Genomic DNA, 14,307 nt, shown 5'->3' on the forward strand with positions numbered 1-14,307 from the left:
GTGCACTCCATTACGTCACAATGTAAGGTTCTGAAACACCTTCCGGCACCTCGTTAATTTCTATTATTTAGAAACAAAAACTGTTTGTTTGCAAGGAACAGCGATAATGTCACTGGATCACTTTGACCCACGGCGTATTTAGTCACCCAAATCCAATAATCCAAAAATGTAAATCTCCAAAAAACAAAAATGTATACAAATGCCATTTTTAATCACTATCATTCAACATGTACAGTTCTTTCAAAGGGGTCTGTTAGACCCACAACATAACAGGTGTTAAATAAAGTCCCTACAATGTTTAGTTGTTTGCTTGATCTATTTTTCCTGTTTAATAAGTTATATAAAATAAAATAAAAAACCGGAACTTATATCTTTTTATTTTTCTGTATTTCTGGATGCGGCTTTCATAGGAAAAAGACACTCTTTTTCACCATGTACCTTCTTGAAAAAATGTTTCTGATACGATTTGGTTAATAATTATATCATTCAATGAAAAACTTTAAAGTTTTAAGTCAGTGACTAGTTTGATAATTCCATGAAATCAACCATTTATTTCCAAGGACTGATGTAAAATCCCTCCGCGTAAATGGACCGTCAATTGTGGCCGCTTCACAGGTCCTCCTTTGTGTGTCTCCTTCCGCTCATTGCCTCATCACGTTCACACCGGCAGAGCAGCAGCAGCAGCAGCAGCTAGTGCCGCAGCGGGTCTCTCGCTCCACCAGCACAACTGTTCAGTTTCATGTCAGTGACAGCTGCAGCGCTACTCTACAGATGCTCACCACCTGATGTGACATTTTCACCGCACTCATCGACATATTTGGAAGCAATGAGGGGCATCGTGGGGCTATTGCACTATGTGGGACTTTATGTTCAACTTAACGCGGTGCTCTCTGGAGAACACGATCAACTGGATAATCATTTATCTGGAAATGGTAAGTTTGAATTATTTTTAAGGTTTGCATGTGAAATACACTCGGTCCATTGGGGGATTGTATGGTCATGTGGATTTTGATTTCGTTTGGATTTTCATTTGTAGGATTGTATTATTCTAAAGTGAATAAAAGTGGAAGGGAATCTGTGGTCTGTGGGTCAGGCCAAGCCCCAAATGGAGTTCAACTGGCCCGCCATGTAATTCTGCAAACATGGAAACAGTGCAAAAGGTTACAATTAAAAATAATGTACTGTAATTTTATTTTGCTTGGTCCTTATAAAAACTGAAATAACGTAAAAAAGTTCTCTTAGCTACAATTGAATCTGGTGGCCAACAAACCATCAGGAACATATATCAATTGACTTGAATTAAAAAAAAAGGCAAAATGACAGTAAGCTGCATATGCAATGGAGGTTAAATAAAAACTGTACAATGATTGTATTCATTTATTCACCACTAAAAACCAAGAAAACTACATTTTTAAGCCTAGTCTGAAAGCTTTAAGCTATCCGAAAATTTCTGTGACTTTACCTTCCGACTTAAGGTATGATAGCACTTCTTCAATGTCGCTGTAATCACCCACACACAGTGATGATAATGTCATGGAGTGAACCGGATGATTAAAATATCATTCATTCCACTCATACTGATGAGGCAGCATCAGCTGCATGCAATTTGATATCGAGTTGCAGAAGAATATTTTCTATTAAAACGTTATAGCGTGTCAGCATTAAAAAATTTTTGCTTTGTTGTTGTTGTTTTATATATATATATATATATATATATATATATATATATATATATATATATATATATATATATATATATATATATATATATATATATATATATATATATATATATATGAATATGAATGGTTAGGTGGTATGAGATTGAGGACTTATTAAGGTTTTTATAGACAGTATAATTTTAGAGTGATAGAAACATACTTGTGAAAAATGAGATTAAAAAAATAGGCATTTGATCAGCAGCTTGAATAATTTTAACTTTGCATTTTATATGTACTCATGCTGTACCATGTACCTATCCCGTATGTTGTGTAAGGATAACCTCTCTCACTTTCCTCCTAATGTTAGCCCAGTCACTACTAATGAGCGGCTCCAAATAGATTAACCGTTGCGGGCAGGTTAGAAAATCAATTAGGCACATTTCTTCCATCGGGAGGTAATTATAATTGGCTCTAATCGTTGTGCTCTCACTCATGTGGGCTTTTAAACTGGCCGTGAAATGAGAGTGGCAGGGGTTGTGGGGGTTATAACCACAAGCTGCTCACCTGGATTAAAATAAAAATAAACCTCCAAAAGTCATGTTTATAGGTTTTTTTGACAAATCACCAAGGCAGTGGAGCTTTCGGGCTGAAAGCGCTGCTCTCTAGAGCGCTTGTTAGATCCAGGCCAGACCCATTTGTTTCAGATAAATGTATCGGGCTGAGGACCGTTCAGCTCCTGCAGCCCAGTTTCCACATGAGCTCAAGAGGAAATCAAATTGCCTCCCAGTACGAAACTTAGCGGTGCCGTGTGATGATTAATCAGCAGGATGTGGTCGTTGGTATTGGCAGTAGGGCGCACAAAGAAACCTCTGAAGGTATTTGCTTCAAAACATTGTCCTACTGTACTGTTTTGGATTCAGACTCAGTTTGTTGTCTTTGAGCTCAGCGTTGGAAAGTGCAGAGTTTGTAGTCTTTGGCAGCATTCACCCTGTTGTCTCATGAGAGCCTATCACTAACACTGAGTGACGGAGTGTACCGCTTCATTAGTGCTCGGGATCATCTGTCAGGTCTCACCATGGTGTCATCTTAATTAGGATGATACTTTGCATCGCTGTCCCATTTAATGATGTTGAGACTGTTGAGGGGCCTCGGAAATTGTATTGCAGTCTTGCCATCGGTGGGGAGTGCTCGCCTTGGTTTTGCAAATAGAAGAAAAAACAATGAAGCATTCACATTTTAATCATTTATCTGCAATGCATTATGCCCATAGGCGATACTCTCACCACATCATGTAACCGTGCCGAAAGATCATGTGGAAATTTGGGGGGTTTTGCTTGTCGGTGAGTAAATGTAAAAGCTGATGTGTTTCTATGATGTTACGTTCATTCATTCAATCTTTTTTTTTCATCAACCAGCTCCCACAAATGAAAACATCTTCAAAAGTCAGCATAGTTTTTTTGGCCTAGACGGTGCTTCTCAATTATATTTTGCCTGGGGTCCCCCCAGGTAAGAGAAAACTTTGCACGCCCCCCCATTCGACGCGTTGATCATAAATGAGATGATTATTTATAAAACTTGTATAATTATACCTAAAACTGTATCCTTTTTAACATTAACAAAAGAAAAAGGGAACACAATCAACTTTCAACAACTGTTTATTATTTTTTACAGCGTGTATGTGGGTTACAGTTTAGTCTAAAACAGAAAAAAAATAACCAAGTGCCTAAAAATAACAAAAATCTCCTCGCACCTCCCCACACACTATTCAAGGCCTTGTCTGCATCTAACCGGCTTATTTAAATCCGCATAGTGTCCCCCTCGTTGTTGTTCTTTGTTTATTCAAAATAGTCACGTCTATATGAAACCGCATTGTGCAGTTTCAAATTCGTATACAAGCATGCCAATTGGCGGCAGAAATGTGGCCAAATTCTGTCCAATCAGAAAGAACTTCCACCTCTGACGTCACCCGTATCTGTGACTTTGGCGGTAAAAAGAGTAGCGCAATGCCGTAAATCTCCATTTAAGCTGGTTACACGAAACCACGAAAACGGCGGGGTGGGTAAATCTCCACTTTGGCCGGAGGTTTTGAAACATTCAGTTTTGATGGGGAAAAAAAAAGCCTGGCCACAAATCGCAAATAGGGCAACACTGACACATTTACTGCCCGTTTGTAAATGACAAGGCCTAAGAAGCACTGGTTTAGATACAGATTCATATCACATTGTCCAGCATGTCCTAGACCTCTTCTTTATCCGGAAAAAATGGTTATCAGCCTGATACCTACTACGACAGTAAAGCAAATTAGTATTTCAGAGTACATCAGTCAATAATTACTGCGGCCGTCTGAGGATTCAGAGGAAACCTGTTTAAAAATGTGATTTGGTTCCCATGGCAAGCCAAAATTTTAACTGCTCAAGCATTAGATAGATGCAACAACTATGGTGGCCCTTTGGGGCAAAAAAAGCCTCAGATTTAGACTGGTGGATGCGGGAAGCGCTGCAGGTTTACAGATTAGAGGACACAAACACTTGTCCCTCCTCAGACCGTGATAACACTATCATGTTATTGCCAGACTCACTCACTCTCAGGCTCTATGAATGCAATGATTTCTTCCTGCCATTCCGTTATGAGAACAATGACAGTAGTGATTAGTAATTATTAAATTTGCCCTATTGTAGTGTTATCGTAACATACAATATACTGATTTCTGTGAAATAATAGGAACATTTCTTCAACTAGAGAATGCAATTTGTGGAGGAATTGCATGTGAAGGCTGAGAGGCTGAATGAAATATGTGGAATGATTTGGAATGATATTGAATAACGGGAAAAAATAGTCAATGACATGGTGTACAATCACATGAAATGAGGAGAGAGCATGTTGAAGATGGAATGGGTTGAATTGGTTATGTTGAAATTGGCATGTAGAAAGCATATTATAAAACAAAAACAATGTTGGCTTTTAATTTAGAATTTTGCAAAAGAGGTTAGAATTAGCTTTTTAAAGTTGGAATGGTGTGCATCTGGAAAAGCCATTGCTTAAATTCGAACTTACCCCTAATTTTCTCGAACATCCTGAAAATTTTTGCCTGTTTAGGACTTCAAAATAGAAATATGTTTCTTATGTTAAATATGTTTCCTTCTGCTGGGTATTTATAGTGCTCATGAAAGCTGGACAAACAGACTCAGGGACATCTTTTCATCCAGAGCTATTAACGATCAAAAACAATAAAACAAGAACATATGGATAATATCGACCATATCATTTGAGATGTGTGAGTGTTTTTTTCAGTCTTGCTCTCAATTGTTCTCTATAGTGAGTATCACTTGATGATTGTGCCCAATCTCCCATGGAGCGTGACCTTAGTATTCATCCCTTGCGAGTTCAGAGGTGTCTACAAGGCATGTTAATACATGCTCCACCAGGAAGCGGAAATAGCCCCCCATGTGTTACGTCTCCAGAACTAATTCACCCCGCAGGTGTGGAAGATCTGCAGCAATAGGCTGACTGTTGCTCCCCTCTTCATGATTTTTACCTTCCACCTTGAATGGAGGCTGAAGGGCTCACAGCATCCGCTTATTTCCCCAAGGAGCTCACTGTCTGTTTACCCTGAGCCTAATGCAACGTTATTGACTTTCTGGCAAATCCCCACATGACTTATTTTTGTTTATCACTATGTAATGTTGTGTTTTCCCCTCGTGCCATTAGGAGCTGTGAGCAATCTTAGAACGGGAAACTCCTGTCACTGTAAGCCGGAGTGATAAAACGTTTTCATAAGAGCTGGTGTCGCATTTGAATCAGAGGTGGGGGACAGTAAGTAAAGTCAAATTAATTTTTCTTAGTGTTAGGTGAACATATTCAAAGGGCTTCAGATTTTATAGTAACCAACCTATATTTACACATGTACAGAACTAAATAATTGCAAGATTGATTATTAGAAAAAAAACGCCTTTGGGTTATTCACGGTCCCCTTGGTGAAAGTGACAGCTCAAGTCCTGGTATTAAAACAGTCTGTTTTTTTTACCCCTTTTATTTATTATATATTTTTCAATTCTTCTCCCCTTCTGCCCCACAGGCATGACGGAAATTGAGCCATTAAGTTAATGATCCTTATTTTACCAGCTGGCTCTGTGAGGTGGACCTTTGCACGAGACAAATGTTGCCATTTAACTTCAAGATGCATTTGTACAATTATTCTAGAAAAAGGTGTCTTTTTTTCAGATGATAGTATAACAATATTATATATGTATATATTAGTGCTGTCAAAGTAAAGGGTTACCTCAATTGTTGTAAGAATCTTTTTATTACTCATATTAATCACACAATTTAATTTGACTGCACATAATCTTATGGTTTAACCACAGATGGTTACGTTAAAGGCGTTGCAGGTTGTTAATCGTTCGATGATCGGCGAAATGGTTGACGTAGCCTACACCCGTTCAAAGATGAGTGAGGTGACTCCAATAGGTGTGCTCGGTGCTAAAGTTTGCAACAGAAATTACCTCTACGGGATATTACATAAAACTAACGTCATTTGCGTTTATTACAACTATTTCTTCATTTAAACACTACTAGACTAACATACCATCCCAAAGCAAAGCGTGTTTTTAAGGCAACACCCTCGTCAGAATGCTAAGAGTGAAACGACAACAAATGTAGTAAAAATGAACACATAACCGGTGCTCTGTAAATTTGAGGGGCAAAAAATGTTTACAATAAGTCTTGTAATGAACTACTTGATTGTGATTAATCAAAATTATTTTTTTTTAGGGGTACAATACAGTCAGTAGTTGGAAACACAAGAGTAACCCCTGCCTATGAATGGTTGCCCTGTCCTTGGTCGTCATGGTAACAAAAGCTCAATTCAGCATTAGCATGACACAACTTCCCAAAAGCGATTTCAACCTGAGTTTGACTCGTGTATATTAGGTCTGTTGTATTTGTACCTTGTGTGTTTAGTGTTTGTCTGGTGCCAAATAGCATGCAATCTTTCATGCGTAACATACAAAATACACACTTCTCCCCCATGCTCCCCCCTATTTTGAAAAAGGGCCAGAAGAAGAATCGGTGGTTTGACCCCCTTACCCAGGCTTGATTTATCCAACTCATTTTGCCTCTGACCTGAAGAGAAATATATTTGATTGTGAGCTATAGCTCATGGGCTTTAGTCGTGTGTGTTCATCTGTGTACACATTTATATGTTCTAGTGCTTTGCTCTCCCTCTTTCATTTTTAATGAGTCTTGGGTGGCCAGCAAGCAGCCTGTTCTCAGGTCCTTGTGGTCTCCTCGCTCTCTCAGAGTTCAATATGCAGTAGACTGAAAAATGCCACAGAGGCTCACTTTAAAAATGCATGTCGTGTGCATCATGAAACAATCATTTCCCGCCTTGGCTGGAAGAGTCTTCTGGCAAGTAAAATATACGCTTAAAAAGGTCAGTTCAGCAAGACTGTGTGGCAGATTTATTGTGGCAGTCTATTATTAGGATTTACCAGCAGTATTCAATTTGAATTATTCTGTGTTGTTTTGTTCACTTTTGTATGCCTTTCTGTGATCGTCTCATGCAGTGGTTCTCAAATGGGGGTACTAGTACCCCTGGGGTTACTTGAAGGAACTTAAGGGGGGACTTGAGATTTGAAATAAAACAGACAAACAAAAAAAAGAAAAAAATATTTTCAAAATAATCATTGAATTAGTTCATTGTTTCAGGAACATATCCGTTAATAAAAACACATTTTAAAATGCAGTAGGTTACTACATTTCATTATTGTAAAAAGCCAGACAAATATTTCTCAATTAAGTTAATGATTTTTATTTTTTCTACTGTAAACCCAAAACAGGATGCTTTATGTGCAATATTTTTCTGTGGAATTTTTTTATTTTATATAAAAGCTTGCATATATATATATATATATATATATATATATATATATATATATATATATATATATATATATATATATATATATATATATATATATATATATATATATGCAAGCTGAACAGTTCTGACACTTTGTATTGCTTTTTTTTTGTGAAAAAATATTTATCAATAATTAAGTTATTTCTTTTTGATTACCGATTTCTTCTATGATCCAAAAGAGGAAACTTTTAGTTTGGACACTTTTTCTTTTTTTTTTTGTAGACCAATACAAAAGAAGTTTGAAAAGGTCTAAAGTTTAAAAAAATCAAACACTGATGAGAAGTTTTTTTTTTTTTTTTTAACCCAAAAATATTTTGCACTAGTTAAGGGATACTTGGCTGAAAACATGTTTCTCAGGGGATGCATCATTAAACTGATGCTTCTCAAGTCCTGAAACAGTTTGCGCTGTGAAATTTGTCACAAATGTCACCGAGCAGGATCTGAGATTGCAAGAAACAAAAGTCCCAATGCTCGAGAGGTTTGCAGCAGAAGCGGTGTTCATCATACTCTGGCCTCAGCTCCAGTTCAGGAAGCTCAGCGCAAGATTTCATGATGGTGGTAACTGAGGGAAGACGGGCACAGATAAGATTTGTTGATTAGATTGCAGCAAGCACCGACCCGATTGAACCCTAATCACACTGCAATCGCGGTGCTGTTTTCGGTAGATGGATTGATTGATTCTGTGGGACGGAAGGTGTTCACCAAATGTATCTGCCATGAGGGAGGAAACAGTTCAGGGACGAACTTGCATTCAAACTCACATTTCTGTGAACTCTAAGAGCCTTCAATAAACCTAGGAGTGCAATGATTAAACGGAAACTAATTGCTAGTGAAATTAATCTATAATTATTTCGGATAACATATTGTCCTCTCAGTTAATATCAGATTATTTAGTCCTCAATGAAAACACAAAACAATTTTACATAAGAAAAATTGCACAGGTAGCATATAAAGTAAAATGTATACTGTTTTATAATTTACCATGATTAATTCAGGGGGAAAATATGGAAAATTTGATTGTGATTTGTCAATAATTCTTTTGATAACTTAATGATATTTCAGTCACAATAAATGCATTTTAAACACTTTTTGCCACTTGGATTTGGCTAAAAATCACATCACAATGCTCAGGGGTCACTTGACCAATCACGGCTCAAGTTGCGACCATCACAAGAGGAAACCCATCAAAGGTGTGTCATGATTGGGCGTTACCTGTATCTTGAATGCACGTGAGGTATTTTGTAATTGACAATAATTGTAAACGTGTTTTAAAAGGTATTTATTGTACATAAAAACAATTTAGTTAATTGCATTCTTGACAAACATATTTTTTTACTACTGAATGTGGAATAATAAGTTGAGCATCCCTTTAAAGTTGTTGTTGTTGTTGGGCTGCATTTGTATGGGATTTAAAACCACACTCATGTCAGTTCACCTCTACCACCTCTCCCCTTGTGACAAATGAGAGCACTGGTAGGCCTTGTGTTGCTCTACCAAATCCTTCGCCCGGGCTTTCTCTCTCTTTGTGTGCTTTCCAGGTTAAGCTTTTCACTATATGCTAAATGTCAGGTACAGAGATTCCAAGGGTGAAAAAGCTCTTGGGGAGGCATCAGCTCATCCGTAAATACTGATGCTCTCAAACTGGATGAATGATCCCTTCACTTTGAATTACAGCGCATCCCCATTTGTCAAAGGTTCCTTTTTTTTTTTTCTATTGTATCATCACTTTTTGATCGTTAATCTTTCAGTTGGTCTTCCAGCTCTGTTCACAGAGGTGCCCCATGACATCACGACACAGAGTGGAGAGGATGTAGAGATGGCGTGTTCCTTCCGTGGGGCAGGTTCTCCTTCTTCATTGGAGATCCAGTGGTGGTACACCAAGGACCCTAAAAATAAGCTCAAGAAGCCTGCACATATAACAAATGATGTAAGGATCGAGGCACTTTTTTATTGTTTTTGGAATCAAACGAATACAGTACTGTAAATGCTCCATCAATGTTTTTAGTATAAATACAAGTTCGCCACCGCTTATTTCATTCTAATCTTTTTTTATGATCACTGTTGCATGTCTTAAGTCACTAACCCACTGAGATGCAAACATTTGCGAGTTTGAACAAAGGCAGCACATGCGCATCCACGTCATGATTTCGTTAGTGTTCATTCATGGATGTAATTTTTGTCAAGACGTTCTTAATCCATTCTGAAACAGTTTCAATTGTTTTTCATATCAAAATATACCAATTTCAACCTTGAACGAAACCCGATGAGATCAAAAGAGCTGCTGCCTTGGCTAATACTCGCCAATGTTCACCACTCTGTAGGATAGGGCCCTTAATTGTTTGAATTGTACATTTTGAGCATGTTCCTTGCGACACAAATAAGACTGTTTCAGAGCAATTAAATGGTTTCAAAATGCCTCGAGAATGTCTACAAGAAACTTGTGATCGTGAACAAAACCAAAAGATCTGCCACCTATGCTAACATTTGCCAACGTTTACCCCCAAGTAAGATAGGGGGTGTAGTGGCTCTATTGATCCTGTCAGATTGCTACGAGAAAAACAAATAAAGCCTCTATCCCACTGAAGGGGGATTTTTGGCGAGGGTTGTCGTAGGTCACGGCTCTTTTGAACACGTTCAAGTTTGCGATTGTTTGAATAAAATCTTTTTACGACAAGAAAAATCACAGTGAATATTTGGTAAACATTTCATGAACGTGTGTGTCACTAACTGTTGAAAATGTTAACCCTTCAGTGGATTAGGCTGTTTGGGCTAAAGAGACTTCAATGTAATGTAGTTTATACAATTTGACATCCCGTTTGAGCAAATGTCTGATTTATAAAAGCTCCATATCAAAGCAATGTGAAGCATATTTAGTTAATGTGAGTCATAACAGTCCTTCTGAATGTGGATCTGTGTTGCCTAACAACCAGACATCTGGATATCTGGCCTTGGGGATGGCGAGACTGGAACACAAGGCAACTATCGAAATTTGATGTAACCGTGAGAACCGCAAGGTCAAGAAAAAGAATACATGTTATCTTTACAGCCGCAACGAAACTGAAGATGCAGATGTAAATAGGTACCACAGTAACGTGCAGTATTGAAAAGCATGAGTGGAATGTGAACTTCTTTGGTATTTTGAGAGCATCCGTAACATGTGTTATAAAGCATCGTTAAAAGAAAATAAATTGACTGAGCACAGTAATGATTATGCTCATAAAATCAAGATTACAATTCTCAGTACAGAGAGCAGGTCAGCTGGTCGGATGCTAATGCAATGGCTCACTTTTATGTTTAGCAATATTGTATTGAGCAGGCAAGAAAGATTGGTGTTGGCACATCACACATCTAATTTCAAATCAATCTTAATGTTTTTGGGCATATTTCTTTTATGAAAGTTTCCACTGTAATAATGCATTTGTTTATGGATGCTTTCAAGGATAACCTGAGTGCAGCGCAAGATTTATACATCATCCATTATTTAGCATTTAGTGTGTTCATTTTTCTGTGAAGGCCAAATAGTGATAGATGTTTTCAATTTGAACAATAATGAAGGTTCTGCAGTTGTTACATTTTGCAGGGCTGTATAAATGAGGTAGAAGAACAGAGGGCCCAAAAAAGATATCAATAATCGAAAGAGGACCTCGTGGGTTGACTTCACCCAGCATAATTATGTTTGCTCAGTCAGGGCTTTTGGAGATAACAGATCCTCTTTGAAAAGTTTTTTTTATTTTATGATGGCGTAAAAATGGTCACTTAAGAGTGAATGGAGAATCTTTTCATTTTAAGACGAGGATTTGCGTGTAGGGTACGGTATATATTGTTTTCATCTTTGTCTTTCGTCTTTGTTTGGGCCTGGAGTCTTGAACTAAGCCTAAAGCTTACTATAAGACAGTGCTATGTATTTTATCTCGCATAAAGGATTTACGCGAGGCACAAAAATGAGTGGATAATTACTAATTGGCAGTTGCCAGCGCTGGAGGAGCAGGTTGACTCCCTCCCAGGAGGGGGCAATTTACACTTTCCTACAGCGCCTCCAGACACTGTAATTGGCAGTGAAAAATAAATAGATTTTGAAAATATTTCTGCTATGCATAATTCATCCCAATGCCCAAAAGAAATGGATCTATGCAATTGCGCATACATATTTTGCAGGGCTCAGAGATGGGTGGCTATCAAGAAGGGCCTCGTGCAATATAGAAACGCATGCGAGACTCGGAAAAATCATACATACTGATCAGATAGCATAAAAATCGTCATTTAAGGAGAATAACAATCTGAAGAAGAGAGAAGGGAAATCTTGCTGTTTGAAGCGAACTCACTCTGTTGGCTCTTATTGTTTTTCTCTTCACTTTCATATTTAAAAAAGGAAAAAGTTTAAACGTCTACATTTTATTGCTTTTCCTGCTGTTGCTCACTTTCTAAAAGTGTCTCCGTCATGTCTCGCTTCAGAACTGACTATAACATATTTTCTGAGCAGGTTGTCCCCCTGGAGGAATTGTTGAAGGATGCCACTAAAATTAGTGTAAGTACATAGTTCAGTTCATCTCCACACATTGTTTGGAATATTAAATCTTTAGGTGTCTTGTTTTTCTATCAATAGGATCGATCCAAATAATGGTATTGATTGATCAGTATCAAGAGATTCTTTTTTGCATCATTGTTTCTCTTCAGTATGCACTCCTGCATTTTCATTAAAAAAGTAAATTTACTGACTTTACTAACGACTTCAAAGAGGACTTAACAAAACGTTTTATATATCTTTGTGTGTTTGTTAAAAAATATTTGTATGAATAGTCAGTTTAATCAAACTTACTGATGTAATATGCTTTTGTATAAACTGAGATACTGTTCCAAATTTACAGAAAAAAACAAACAAAAACAAATTAAAGTCATTGTAATCAAAGTCATTTTGATAAGCAATTTCATGATGCGTCAGTCTTTATTGTTAATAAGTTGTCACATGAGAAACAGAATCTGAACCCAAAAGCAAAAAGAATAAATTAGAAAAGGAGAAAATCTTTATACACAAATATGCAATGTAACCATAGTGAACGTCAGAAACTAGACTCAGAAACTAGACTTGGAAACCAAGACTTGGAAACTAGACTCGGAATATTAGCCGAAACTAAACTAAAAATTAAAAGAGTAAGGAAGACAGCTTGATACAACAACTTGAAAGCTTGACTTTCTGAAGTGTCTGAGAAAATCAAGACTTTCTAGATTCCCCAGTTCCTCTCTAGATTAAGGATCTAGACCAAAGTTTTAGACATCAATATATTTGACTCAACATAGCAAAGTAAAAGGCTATAACAACTCCATAGCAACTAATGCAGAAAGGAAAAAAACAGTCCCCACCAGTCACAACCATAATACTGGGCCTACTGGGAAAAAGATGACTATTCCAAAAATATTAGGTAAATACATGACAATGGCAGCTAATATCATAAGAGTATCTCAGATGCCGGCCCAGTATTGAATTTGGATAAGATTGATCTCGCTCGAGCGAAGGACTTTTCACAGCGACGGTTTGAATCTCGGCTTTGACCTTCTTGTTTTGCAAGTTCTCCCCCCAGTTGCAAAATAGATGAAGATGGATTTATGTAAATAAATGAGTTGAGAATTACCTCGATGGACAGTGGACATAATGTGCTGGTGTTCAATGCCAATGAGCCGATTTATGTGCCGTGACATTTATGGGCAGAACAAGTTTGGGATTTAACCAATAAATGGCAAATTTTGTGTGCCTCCAAGGTGGTGAAAGTGGCCGGCAGCAACATTTCACACAAGCTGCGCCTGTCCAGCGTCAAGCCGTCAGACCAGGGCACCTACGAGTGCCGCGTCATTGACTTCGGCGGCTCTGTGGCGCAGCGCCATCACGTTCGGGCCTACCTCCACGTGGAGCCAAGTCAAGGCTCCGACCCCCGGGTCCACGGATCACGGCATCGGTCGGAGCAACCGGGCAGTCAGCGCAGGAGAGAGGAAGTTGAAAAGGAAATGAGGTCACAACAACATTGACTTCATTGCTCTGTCAATGAGGAAGTCTCTTTCTCTGTGTGCATGTTAATCACTGAGCAGGAGAAGGTCATCCTCATCATCATCATCATCATCACTGCAGGGGGATGCGGTGTTTGCGAATGATCTTTTTGTATGCTGCTATTCTTTGAAAGATTAGTGTTGTACAATTCCATCAAAGACCCATTTTACTGAGTATTCCTTACATTTGTTTTAAACGTGAAATTACTATCACTGAAACAGACCAGCTGAACCAGTTACTCATTTCCATTTAAAAAGAAACATTCAACTGTTTTTCCTGTGTCTAAAAAAATAATAATAAAATGACACATAAGTAAGCCTTTTGAAGGGATGTTTTTGTTTGTTATATGTATTCGTTCAAGAAATTGTCGGTGTTGTAATTGCTCTTCTTTTTTTCATTTTCATATAATTTCATCCACCCCGATACAGCCTCAACCTTTATGCCTACTTTGCTCCTTCACAATCCACACCGAGTCATCTTGCGTATGCATATGCTTATGCTCAGTGAAACACTACAAAACCCTTTATTGCATTGCTACCACAGCTGCTGTAGTTTTATTTTCACCACTTAATACATTTTAATAATAATTATTATTCTTAGACAGTAGAGGGCAGTGCTGTCACATTCATATACGTATATACTATATTCACTATATATATATATATATATATATATATATATATATATAT

At 37.7% G+C, this 14,307-nt stretch overlaps 1 protein-coding gene across 1 annotated transcript; it reads left to right on the top strand.

Annotated features, from left to right (window-relative positions):
• Positions 1–671: 671 nt before the first annotated feature.
• Positions 672–14,275, top strand: vstm2lb (V-set and transmembrane domain containing 2 like b). Its single transcript, XM_088423700.1, has 4 exons — positions 672–932; positions 9,342–9,508; positions 12,062–12,106; positions 13,336–14,275. Exons 1-4 carry the CDS (start codon positions 740–742, stop codon positions 13,597–13,599), a joined length of 669 nt encoding a protein of 222 aa, XP_088279826.1. The 5' UTR covers positions 672–739; the 3' UTR covers positions 13,600–14,275.
• The last annotated feature ends 32 nt before the right edge of the window (positions 14,276–14,307 follow it).

Source organism: Hippichthys cyanospilos, chromosome 9, assembly GCF_059441005.1.
Source record: "Hippichthys cyanospilos isolate Australia breed blue-spotted pipefish chromosome 9, RoL_Hcya_1.0, whole genome shotgun sequence".
Classification (NCBI taxonomy): Eukaryota; Metazoa; Chordata; class Actinopteri; order Syngnathiformes; family Syngnathidae; genus Hippichthys; species Hippichthys cyanospilos.

Bases quoted from the DNA above. Each gene is read 5' to 3' on its own strand.
- vstm2lb (XM_088423700.1), top strand. From the start codon at position 740: ATGTCAGTGACAGCTGCAGCGCTACTCTACAGATGCTCACCACCTGAT. The intron at 933-9,341 runs GTAAGTTTGAAT...TTGGTCTTCCAG, and splicing joins TAATCATTTATCTGGAAATG to CTCTGTTCACAGAGGTGCCC. The intron at 9,509-12,061 runs GTAAGGATCGAG...TTTTCTGAGCAG, and splicing joins CTGCACATATAACAAATGAT to GTTGTCCCCCTGGAGGAATT.